Source organism: Phoca vitulina, unplaced genomic scaffold, assembly GCF_004348235.1.
Source record: "Phoca vitulina isolate PV1807 unplaced genomic scaffold, GSC_HSeal_1.0 scaffold12, whole genome shotgun sequence".
Taxonomy (NCBI): Eukaryota; Metazoa; Chordata; class Mammalia; order Carnivora; family Phocidae; genus Phoca; species Phoca vitulina.
Window position 1 is genome coordinate 9535341 of NW_022589715.1, and position 12779 is coordinate 9548119.

A 12779-nucleotide genomic window follows, 5' to 3' on the forward strand; every position below is an offset into this window, starting at 1 on the left:
GCCACCAGGAGAGCATGTCGAGCTAGCCCACTGGAATATTAGGGAGGAGAGCAGAGCCTTTCCATCCAAGGCCAACCTCTGCCAGCCTCAGCCAACCCACCCCTGACTACAGACACAGGACCAATCCCAGCTGAGACCAGATCAGCAGCACCATCCAGCTGACCTGCAGATTCATGAGGATTCATACGTAGCTGCTGTTTTAAACCACTAAATTTTAGGGGTGCCTCAGTTGGTTAAGTGTCTGACTTTGGCTCAGGTCATGATCTCAAGGTCCTGGGGTCCTGAGCCCTGCATGGAGCCCTGCGCTAAGGGGGGAGTCTGCTTCTCCCTCGCCCTCTGCCCCTCCCCCCCCACTCGTGCTCCCTCTCTCTCTCAAATAAATAAAATCTTAAAAAAAAAAACCACTAAATTTTAGACTGGTTTGCTATGCAGCAATAACTGATACACTTGTGATTGAAGTTAAAACATTCTAGGGTATTTAATGTCTTTGTAGGAACAATAATGATATTAATTTCAGAGTTTCAGTTAAACATGCTTTAATATAATTCAGCTTGTTAAAAATGTTAACAATAACCATTAAAAAGAATAGAAACAGAGTATATACATTTCAAACCTGTAAAGTAAGAAATAAAACGTATTAATCAATCCAAAAGAAAACAAGAAAGAAGAGGGGAAAGGCAAATAGAAGAACAAGACTAACTGGTAAAAATATATTAGTGTAATGGTTAATTTTATGTATCAGTTTGACGGGGCTAGGGATGCCCAAATACCTGGTTAAACATTATTTCTGGGTGTGTCTATGAAGGTGTTCCCAGAAAAGATTAGCATTTGAATTGGGGGATTGAGAAAATCAGAGTGCCTCTCCAGTGAGGGTGGGCATCGTCCACTATGTTATGGGCCTAAATAGAACAAAAAGGCCGAGGGTTGAATTAGCTCTCCCTGCCTGACTGTTGAGCTGAGACATTGGTCTTCTGCCCTCGGTGCTCTTGGTTCTCAGGCTTTGGACTTGGGCTGGAATGACACTCCCAGTTTTCCTGGGTCCCCAGCTTGTAGACAACAGGCCATAGCACATCAGTCTCCATAAATGCATGAGTCAATTCCTTATAATAAATATCACTATTTGTCCAATAGAATATATATATCCTATTGGTTGTGTGTTTTTGGAGAACCCTAACAAACTCTTCCAGAAGTGGGAAGTTGGATAATCCCAAGAATGCAAGTATTTTTGGCATTAGAAAGTCTATCATTAAAAAAAAATCTATCATTATAATTTACCACATTAACAGATTAAAGAAAACCATATGATCATCTCAAAAGATACACATTTTACTTCTGTCCAAGAAGTTATTTTTAAGAAAATATAAAAAGACACATTCCATTATATTCATCATTTTTATTGGACTACACCATCATAAAGCATACATGATGAACAGGCCTTAAATGACTATATCAACAACACCTAATAGTTATATAGCACTTGACAGCTTGCAAATCACTTTGCATCCATTATCTACATAACCTAGCCACTCTGAAGGAGGTATTACATTTTTAAAAAATATACAAATGAGGAAACAGATTTAAAAGGATGAAGTGATTTGTCCCAAATCCCAATTATTTTCATTCTTTGTTGGTTCTCTATGATATCCTGTGTTATATATCAAATTAAAATGAACAGACATCTACATACAGGTAATACATTATAGAAAAAAAGCACACCAAAATTCTGAATTCAATTCTCCAGTGGTTTTTACATGCTCTTGGAACAAAGCTATAAATTAAAAAAATTAACACAATAGTTTATATGTTTATATTCTTAATCATATCTATCCTTCCTTCTGAAATTTATAATCTACAATTAAATACTGGCATTTCCTCAACTTAAACACTATAGTTCCTTGAAAGCTAGATGAAGCTTGCAGCCTGGTAGTTCCTACCTACCAACGTGGTAACTTTTATTGAAGAACAAGCGAGCACTCCTCTTGGTACTTAATCCTAACTGGTTGCAAATGACCTATGTATGCCACAAAAATCTGACAACAACTTGACCTGCTATTTTGGTGTCAAATTAAAGGATGTCATGGGGAATATGTAGTAGTGCTTTTCCCTATTTCTCAAAGTACAGCTAAAAACCATGGACATTCTGTATAAAACAATATAAGATTCTGAAAGGTGGAGAGAATGCAGACCAGTTGGGGACCTCAGGACCTGAGGAACACCACAGCACTGAGGTCCTTGGGTTTTCCTTTTGCCTCATCTATCCCAGACTGGATTCTGAAGAAGCTGGCAACTGAGAAATGCCAATGAACACAGACCAAAAAAAAAGTGGGGGGAGGGGGGCAAGAAAAGTCTGTTCTTTCTGGAAAAAGGATGAGGAAAGAAGTGGCCTAGGAAGACAGAAAACTTTTAGACAATAACCATCCTACTCCAGCCAAAGACCCAAGACCAAGTGGGGAGGCTACACTTCTACCCTCACCAGTCTGTAACGAGGCTCCTCAGTGCTCCACCCCCACACCACAATGGTATCAGAGAGGGTCAAGTCAGGACAGAATTTTCCAAACCAACTCTTTCCCCATCCCACCCTGGCAGCGTCCACTGAAGATGACGTGGGGAGTAGGCTTCCAATCCTAACCAGAGACAAGATGTCTCTCCCCTTCCTTGCTGGTGTGGTGTCAGTAGAGGTCTGGTAGGGAGTTGTAACCCCCACCCCTACCTGCCGGAGTGAGGCCCCCTATCCAGGTGTCAGCAGAGGCCAATGATGACCCTGCACCTCCAACACCAACCTACAGTAATAAGCAGTATCCCCTCAACCCTTTCTCCACAGAGGCCTGCCCAAACAGAAGCTTTAAATAGGACACAGATCCTCATAATACTCAAAATGCCCAGATTTCAACTGAAAATTGCCAGCACACACAGAAGGAAAATCTCAACTTGAATGAGAAGACAACCCACAGATGCCAATGCCGAAATGACACAGATGTTAGAATTACCTGATAAAAGATTTTAAAACAGCCATCATTAAAATGCCTCAATGAGCAATGACAAACATGCTTGACACAAATTTAAAAAATAGTTTCACTAAAGAAATAGAATACAGAGAATCAAATGGAACTGAAAAATGTCACTGAAATAAAATCCAATGATGGAGTCAACATCAGAATGGAAGAAGCAGAGGAAAGAATCAGTGAAGTTGAAGATAAAACAATATAAAATACCCAATCTGAACAGAAAGAAAATTACCATGGATGGAATTGTGTCAACCATCCCCCAAGCACCAATTCATGTTGAAGCCCTAATCAATGTGACTGTATTTAGAGATAGGGTTTGTAGAAGGTAATTAAGGTTAAATGAGGTCATAAGTATGGGGTCTTAAGTTGATAGGATTGGTAGCCTTGTAAGAAGAGAGAATTCTCTCTGCACACGCATGCACTGAGGAAGGATTGTGAGGACACTGCAAGAAGGTGGCCATCTACAAGTAGGAAGAGAACCTTCTTACCAGAAACCCATCAGCAGGCACCTTGATCTTGGCCCTCCCAGCCTCTAGAATGGTGAGAAATTAACTTCTGTTGTGTGAGCCCCCAGTCTATGGTATTTTGTTATGGCACCCCCAAGCAGATTAACAGATTTTGGCACCTAGAAGAGGGATGCTGCTCTAACAAATACCTAAAAATGTGGAAGCACCTTCGGAACTGAGTAATGGGTAGAGGATGGCAGAGTTTTGAGGTGCACACTATAAATATGGATGTTAAAGGCTGCTCTGATGAAATCTCAGACAGAAATGAGGAACACGTTACTGGAACCTGGAAGGAAGGCAATCCTTATTGTAAAGTGGTAAAGAACTTGGCTGAATGGTGTTCTAGTGTTTTGTGAAAGGTAGAACTTGCGAGCAAAGAAACTGTGGACATTCAACACAGATTTCCAAGCAAAGTGTTAAAGGTGCAGCTCGGGCCCTCCTTACTGCTTATAAAAATATGAGAGGTGAGAGATAAATTGGAGAAGACTTGTTAAGCAAAAACAAAAACAACAACAAAAAACCAAACCAAACAAAACCCTAGAACTTGGAGATTTAGAAAATTCTGTCCACCCATGTTGCAAAATATGAGAAAGCTTGTTCTGCCGAGAACACTAAGGGTGTGGCTGAACAACCATTTGAAAAAGAGATCATGGGTGTGACTCATGGGTGTGATTAAGTTCAGGCATCTCCACAGAAGCCAGGGATTATACCAGCAGAAACAAGCCAGCTGGCACCCAAGGGAAGAAAAACTAGACAAATGGAGGAAGACTGTCCAACTTCTTAGATCCTACAGGACTGGACAATAAAGCTACTCAGCCATGAACATGCTTTATGTTTCAAAAAAGAGTGACTCAAGTCAATTTCAGGATCATTGCTGCCTCCTGTTTGAAAGGGTAGGGACATCATCTCAGTTTCAATAGGCCAGCAGAGCCTTGGTGGTGAGACTGCTGTCCCAGTGGGTCCAAAATGTGGGATCACTGCCTCAGTGGGTCTGTAAGGTGGGGCATCAAGCCAAACAGCATTTGTTCTCAAGACTGAAGATTTTATGGAATTTGTTCTGCTGGGTTTTAGACTTGCTGGGGACCTCTCCCTCCTTCCTTCTTTCCTCTTTCCTTCTTTTGGAATGAGGATATTTATCAAATGCCTGTCCCACAATTATATTTTGGAAGCATATAACTTAACTGGTTTCAGAGATTCGCAGCTGAACAAGAATTTTGCCTCAGGATAAATTATACCTTAAGCTTCACCCATATCTGATTTATGTGATATTTAGGTAAGACTTCAGACTTGATGCTGCAATGAGTTAAGATTTGAGGGGTTGTTGGGATGGAGCAAATGTATTTTGCATGAACATGAATTTGGGGGAGCTAGGGGCAGAATGCTATGGACTGAATTGTGTGCCCCCCAAGTTCATATGTTGAAGTGCTAACTCTCAAAGTGATTGTATTTGGACACAGGGCTTCTCAGAGGTAATTAAGGTTAAATGAGGTCATAAGGCTGGGGTCCTAACCAGATAGGACTGGCAGCTTTATAGGAAATAGAAGAGAGAGCTCTCTTTTCCCATGCAAGCACCAAAAAAAGGCCTCATGAGGATACAGCAAGAAGGTGGCCCTCTGCAATCCAGGAAGAGAGCCCTCACCAGAGGCCAAAGCTGACACCTTGATCTTGGACTTCCCAGCCTCCAAAACTGTGAGAAATTCATTTCTGTTGTTTGAGCCCCCCATTCTACATTATTTTGTTATGGTAGCCGGAGCAGATTGAGATAAAAATATACTGGAAACAAAACAAAACACAACACAGAACAGAGCCTCAGGAACTTGTGGGACTACAATCAAAGATCTAACATGTGTGTCATCAGGGTCCTGGAAGGAGAAAAGGAGTGAGGGCTGGAAAATGTGTTCAAAGAAATGATGGCTAAAAATTCCCGAACACATAAACCTACAGATTGAAGTTCAGAAAACAGGATAAACTCAAAGAAATCCACATCAAGACATATCAACAAACTTGTGAAAACTAAAAACACAATACTCAAAATATGTGCAACAACCTTCGAAGTTTCAATGGAAAAAAATATATACATATATACAAGGCTGTCATGTGCCTCTACCCAAGAATAAAATGGTGAAAGGTAAGTATTTCAAAGCCTTTTCGAATCTTTCACAATCCAATATGCAGTGTCAGCTCAGGTCTACAACTTAATTTGACTATGGTATGAATAAGTCTAAAGTACAAACTACATACGATTGAGGTAAAATCTTTATAAATAAGCACATTCTCGGGTAACTTAGCTTAAAATAGGTACCTTAAGATAGACTGAAAACATCAAAGGTCCCTCCTATACCTTCTCTTTCTAGGCTGTCAGTCTTGACCCCTGGAGTTAATATGATTCTTAGCAGGCTGTGAATCAATAAGCAAGGTCTCCAAGACAAAAAGCGCAGAAGCAGACTGCCAGGCCAATGTTCCTTGGCATCAGGGTGGAAACTTTGCACCTGACCAACTAATGAGTCTGACTAATATTTTCCCTGGTTGGGAGCACTCATTTGAGTAGTTATCTCAATCAACATTTCTTGAGTTCACTCCCCCAGTTCTTTTTCTCGAACCTTCTCATCTATCTCCTAAGTGACCTTATACTTAAGCCTAAGGACAACTTTCCTTCCACCTCTACTCCCAAACCCCGGACAAACTCATTGTGAATTCTCAATCTCTTATCTCTGCCTCTGCAATTTCCCTAAAGAAACCTTCATCTCTTAAAAAAAAAAAAAAAAAAGAAACCTTCATCTCTTTAAAGCTTCATCTCCTTAGCATTAAGAGACTATCCAGCCCAGACAAGATCTCTTCTTTGCATCATTGCACACCCTATTTCTCCCACAAGGATTTGGAAGCTTACATACACCTTAGGGTGTTGGAAATAATCTTCCTCTTTCCCCAAGGAAACTCAAAGTCCTCTGCTGCACTGAAAAAATGTAAAACCCCTCCTTCACATTCTAAGTAAGCTATGCCTTGTATCAGCAATGACTTCTCAATTAATGTCTTTTGTGTAACACACTCTGAAATTCCTTTGTAGCCCTCACACCACGTTTAGTAATTGTTTGATAAATATGTTCTGAATGTACCACATTTACATAGTCTTTATCCAGTATGAATTCTCTTTTGCTGGCCAAAGGCTGAATGCTCACTAAACGCTTTTCCGTATTCTTTGGTTTTCCCTCCAGCATGGGTTTTCTGATGTTGAGAAAGGGATGAACTCTGGCTGAAAGCTTTTCCACATTCCTTACATCTATAGGGCTTTTCTCCAGTGTGAGTTTTCTGATGCTTTGTAAGAGATGAGCTCTGGCTGAAAGCTTTTCCACAGTCCTTACACTTATAAGGTTTCTCTCCAGTGTGTGTTCTCTGATGACGAATAAGGGCTGAGCGGTCGCTGAAGGCTTTGGCACAATCATTGCATTTATAGGGTTTCTCCCCAGTGTGAGTTCTCTGGTGTTGAGTCAGGGCTGAACAGTAGCCAAAGGCTTTCCCACACTCATTACACTCATAAGGCCTCTCCCCAGTATGAGTTCTCTGGTGCTGAATAAGGCCTGATCGATCACTAAAGGCTTTCCCACATTCATTACACTTATAGGGTTTCTCTCCAGTGTGAATGACCTGATGCTGGGTAAGGAATGTGCTTTGGCTAAAGGCCTTCCCACATTCGTTACACTCATAAGGTTTCTCTCCAGTATGAATTCGCTGATGTTGAGTGAGGTACGAGCTCTGATTAAAGGCCTTCCCACATTCATTGCATTCATAGGGCTTCTCTCCAGTATGGATGATATGATGCCGAATAAGGGCAGAGCGGTGACTGAAGGCTTTCCCACATTCATGACATTCGTAGGGTTTCTCTCCAGTATGAATTCTCTGGTGTAGAGTAAGGTGTATGCTCTGGCTAAAAGCTTTACCACATTCGTTACATTCGTAGGGCTTTTCTCCTGTGTGAATTCTCTGATGCAAGACAAAAGCTGAGTAGTAACTAAAGGCTTTCTCACACTCATTACACTTCCAAGGTTTCTTCTCTGCACAAATTTTCTCGTGCCTCATTAGATCTGAATTTTGTTTTAAGTTCTTTTTAAATGAATCACAGTTATGTAGTCTCTCTCCTTGCTGTTGAGTAAGTAATGATCTTTGACTAAAACTTCTCCCAAATTCATCACACTGGTAACTTCCCTCCCCAGAAGATTTCTTCTGAGTGACAACCTCCTGTATTAAATGTTTCTCATGGTTTTCCTCCTGACTCTCTAAAGAATCCTCACATTCACTGGAACTTTCCTTTGGGAATCTTTCTATTAACACACGAGTGGCTGATTCTTCCTCAGAAATATTCTGCTCTGGAGTAAGCTCCTTGCTTTCTGGTATTGTCTCCCAGTCTGAAAGAAACAAAAATACACATATATCATTTTCTACATGGGAAAGAAAAATAACTGCTGTGGTAGGAAAAGAATGAAAAATAAACAAATGAATAATGCTTACAAGAGAACACAGGAACTTGAAAGCTCTCAAAAATAGCTTTGCAATTCTGAAAGAACTTGAGAAAAGAAAGGTGAGTGGGCAAAGAAATGCAATTGCACAAAAGTGAAAGAGTGAGCAGGCACTCAATACTCTTTTATCTAGGCAGGTAGGAGATGAGTAAGAATAACAGAGAATAAGATTAGGCAGAAGTCATGTGGGTAAATGGCAGATGAGATTTAAAAATGGGTGAGGTGGAGACAGAAAAGACAGTCTTGCAGGGATTGCCCACTTTTACCCCCTCACTGGAGCCTCTGCACCTCATGCCTTGAGAAAGACCATCGTTAGTTGATCTCCTTGCTACCAATCTTTCCCCATCCCAGGATTTCCCAATCACTGCTAACAGACTAACCTTCAAAACCTTAAAAAAAAAACTCTGTTGGTTCCATGGTCTCAAGATGAGACACTGATTCTCTAAGCTAGCATTCAAAGTGGTCCAGATCAGGGTGCTGGGTGGCTCAGTTGGTTAAGTGTGTGCCTTCTGCTCAGGTCATGATCTCAGGGTCCTGGGATCGAGTCTCGCATCAGGCTCCCCGCTCAGTGGGGAGTCTGCTTCTTCCTCTCCCTCTGGCCCTCCCCCTGCTCTTGTGCACTTGCTCTCTCTCTCTCTCTCTCTCAAATAAATAAATAAAACCTTAAAAAAAATTAAAAAAAAAAACAAAGAAACAAAGTGGTCCAGATCAGCAAATTCACATCATCACAAAGCTTAGTGATTAAGAAGCAAATCAAACAACTGGGTGGCTCAGTCAGTAAGCGTCCAACTCTTGATTTCAGCTGTCATGGTTTCAGGGCCGTGAGATTGAGCCCCATGTCAGGCTCTGCACTTAGCATGGAATCTACTTGGGATTCTCTTTCCCTCTCCCTTTGCCCCTCCCATTTGTCCTCTTCTCTCTCAAATAAATAAATATTTTTAAAATAAAATAAAATAATAAATCTTAAAAAAAAAAAAAGAAGCAACTGATCACCTCTGACTGCCCCACACCTAACAAACTTTAAAGAGTTAAATAGAGGGGCGCCTGGGTGGCTCAGTCGTTAAGTGTCTGCCTTTGGCTCAGGTCATGATCCCAGGGTCCTGGGATCAAGCCCCACATCGGGCTCCCTGCTCCGCGGGAAGCCTGCTTCTCCCTCTTCCACTCCCCCTGCTTGTGTTCCCTCTCTCGCCGTGTCTCTCTCTGTCAAATAAATAAATAAAATCTTGGAAAAAAAAAAGCCCTATAAAGAGTTAAATAGAATGAAGTTTGAAAAAAAAGAGCAGCATGTAGGGAGAAGAAGGGTCAAATCCCTAGATGCTCAGATTGGTTCCCAACCTGTCAGGAAAACTGCCCCAAATCCTAGGTTTCCTCGTAAGAGTTCTGGGAGAAAAGCTAAAAATGTTTAAATATTTCCAGGCTTAAATGGTCTTTAATATCCATTCCAACCATGACTCCATATGAAATAAATCAATACAATACAATGTTCTCAACTACATATAATCAGGGAAGTACCTGGGATTTTAAAGGGCAAATGGGTAGAAACAAGTTAAAGGCAAACGGACTTTCAGCTAAGGGGAATGGAAGAATTAAATCCCGAAATGTCCGTGGAGAACACAGTTAATGGAGGAAAGTAGGAGATTGCCTGTCTGGTGTTAAGGGTTCAAGTTGAAGGATAAAGAAGGTGAAATGGTTAGGCAGGTAGTAACAAAAGCCTTGAAAGCAGGTAGAGGAATACAGAACTGGCAGAGTGGGGAATCCAGCAGTGGTATGCTGCCTCAGTTAGACAAGGGTAAGACTAGGAACGTATAATTAGCAGGTAGTCCATTGTGGTATCCACTCTGATAGAAATGATCAGGTCAAATTCATGATATCTTTCAAAATAATTTACCAGGACTTAATCAATAGTTATTACTTGCTTAGCATTTGGTCAGGTACTATTCTAAGCATTTCTTTTGGATTATTTCATTTGATCTTCACAGCAACCCTATGAGTTAAGTGCTATCATTATCCCCATTTTATAGTTGAGGACTTCGAGTCACAGAGAGGATAATTCACTTGTTAAAGGTCACAGAGCTAGTAAGTAGTTAAGACTGGCTTTGAACACATTTAGACTGGTTCCAAAGTCTGCATGCAACCACTATTCTATGCTATCTCTACTTAGATAAAGAGGAAGGCAAGGGGAAACTCAGAGATCAATTTTCAGTCATTGGTCCGAGATAAAAAGCCACACTTTCCTGCAGAGATAAAATAAAAAATAATATGAAAAAGCCTGGTTTCGAGCCTAATACCCAAGCATATTATGAACAAATACTAAAATGCTGACTTAATTTTTACCTTATTTGGGAAAAAGAATAGGTTTGAAAGGGTGGAAAGTATTTATTTTCTAAAAAAAAAAAAATTTAAAAGTATGCATTTATAAAAGATGATCATCCACAGAGCTGGAGTGTGGCATGGGAGAAAGGGACTTCACTTCAACTTTTCCATGGGTCTAGTGAAATCTGGAAAGGCTCCTCCACAAGCACTTCAAAGATGCTTTGACCCATTTGATCCCACTGACCACCTGGGTTTTATGTTATCACTCACCTGGTGCTTTTGATACTTCTTTCTCTAGCTCTTCCCCACGCTCCAGCTGAGAGATGACATCAGGCTTGGAAATTAGAAGCCCTGTTCATGGGAAAAGAAAAATTCGTTTGGTAACAAGTGTTATTTCCTTGGTCATTAGGGAAGATAGTATAAGAGAAAGAAAGAGGGGCGCCTGGGTGGTTCAGTCGGTTAAGCGTCTGCCTTCGGCTCAGGTCATGATCCTGGGGTCCTGGGATCGAGCCTCGCATCGGGCTCCCTGCTTCTCCCTCTCCCTCTGCCATTCCCCCCGCTTGTGCTGTCTGGCTCTCTGTCAAATAAATAAAATCTTTAAAAAAAAAGAGAGAGGAAGAAAGAGAGAGGTCAGTTCTAGATTTCTCCCTCAACAGTGCTCAGAAGAAGGTAGGAAGATGGATATGGGGTCTACTTGAGCAAAACAACTAAGTCACTTGTTTTTACCTCTCTCTATTAAAACAATAAACATCCATTTCTTTCTTTCTTTTTTTTTTTAAAGATTTTATTTGTTCATTTGAGACACAGAGATACAGAGAGAGAGAGAGCATGAACAGGGGGAGAGGGAGAGGGAGAAGCAGGCTCCCCGCTGAGCCAGGAGCCCGATGTGGGGCTCGATTCCAGAACCCCGGGATCATGACCTGAGCCGAAGGCAGACGCTTAACCATCTGAGCCACCCAGGCGCCCCAAGCACCCATTTCTTAAAAGGTATCTTCATTAGAACTTTGTCTCAACATCCTTGGTCAGGGAGTAGAGAAGAAGGATGCTACCACCTAGGAAAATACAATCCAAAGGTGTCCATCTCTAACTCTGGCAGAGTTACACATATATCCAGAAACAAAAGTAGACATTGCTTGTCTCAGGACTTACACAGCGATTAAGAATCTTTGATTCTCAGAGCTCCTAGGAACTGAGAAAGCAAAGGTACCACACTGGGTAAGTTCAAAGCAGGGGAGGAGGCCATCCTTACCCAGCAAGACCAGATTCCTATGCTTCTCAGGCACATCTCCCTGAGGAGGGTTCAGCTGCCCCCACTGGGTAAGAGCCTCAGCCATATCCCTGATCACCAATGACTCCTGAAAAACCAAACACACCTGTGCTCACCAAGGCATCTTCCAGGAGCCTCTGAGAGGGACTCAAACTGATAGCATAAGAGAAGGAAGACAGGAAGGACAGGAGGGTTAGACAAAAGGCCCTCTAACATCCCTTCCAACAGTAAGATTCTCTGGCTCATCTGCAGCCAGACTCGCTCCTTGCGTCCATACAAGAGAACTGCATGTAACCTGCAAGGAGGAAGGAACCTTCACTGGAAAACCTGAAGGGACCAAGTTATTAGTCTATAGATCGATAAATTAAATTACACAACTACAGAAATCCTTACCATTTAGACACGGGGAAGGGAGAAAATATAATTACGAGTTAACTATTTTCTCTGTGGTATGGTTTTAAACTGTAAGGAGTTTAAGAAACAGGAAATATTTTTCTCTCTAGTTTTCCTTTGAGAGTAAAATCTGTCCAACACATACTAAAGTTAAGATGTTTGCTATACATGTCACAGAATGTAGATTTATTTGTAAAACAGTATCTCAAGCTCAAATTACAAAAGTCCCCCAAGTGTTCCTGCCATGTCTCGTAATGGCCCTGATCAGTGTGACACCCCCATCCCCGGCTCTGTCTACTTCTCCCCTATCACACACTACTCCTCCCACATTCCTTGTGCTCCAGCTGGTGGCTGCCTTTCAGCTGCCTGAGATGTGTGCCACATTCCCTTTTACCCCCTTATACAGGCTGCTTCCTGTTCCTGAATGCTCTCCCCCTGCCGCATCCTTTCAGCTATTTTAATCCTGCTCACACTTCAGATCTCAGTTCAGGTGTTACCTCCTCAGGGAAGGCTTTCCTGGCTCTCTGGGCTGGCACACCATGTTCTTCCCCTTCTCTTGTGTGATGCACACACTGAGGGGACTTTGTGAGTAATGTCTGTCTGTCCTATTAGACGGTAAGCTCCACGAGAGCAGAGGCCGGGTCTAATTTGCTCACTGGAGCAACTCTAGTTATCTGGCACAGAGCAGAAACACTGTGTATTTGTCAAAGGCTGAAGGAAGGAAGGAACACTTGAAGAAGAATTACTAGAAACAGTTTAAATGGGGTTCTGTAAAAGTGGGTGT

At 41.7% G+C, this 12779-nt stretch overlaps 1 protein-coding gene across 1 annotated transcript; it reads right to left on the reverse strand.

Moving 5' to 3' along the window:
- Positions 1–5186: 5186 nt before the first annotated feature.
- On the reverse strand, positions 5187–7601 carry LOC116636061 (zinc finger protein 135-like). The gene has a single exon (XM_032410440.1). The coding sequence runs from the start codon at positions 7583–7585 to the stop codon at positions 6641–6643; it is 945 nt and encodes a 314-aa protein (XP_032266331.1). The 5' UTR covers positions 7586–7601; the 3' UTR covers positions 5187–6640.
- Between the last annotated feature and the right edge of the window lie 5178 nt (positions 7602–12779).

Coding starts and splice junctions, on each gene's coding strand:
- LOC116636061 (XM_032410440.1), bottom strand. CDS start 7,585: ATGAGGCACGAGAAAATTTGTGCAGAGAAGAAACCTTGGAAGTGTAAT.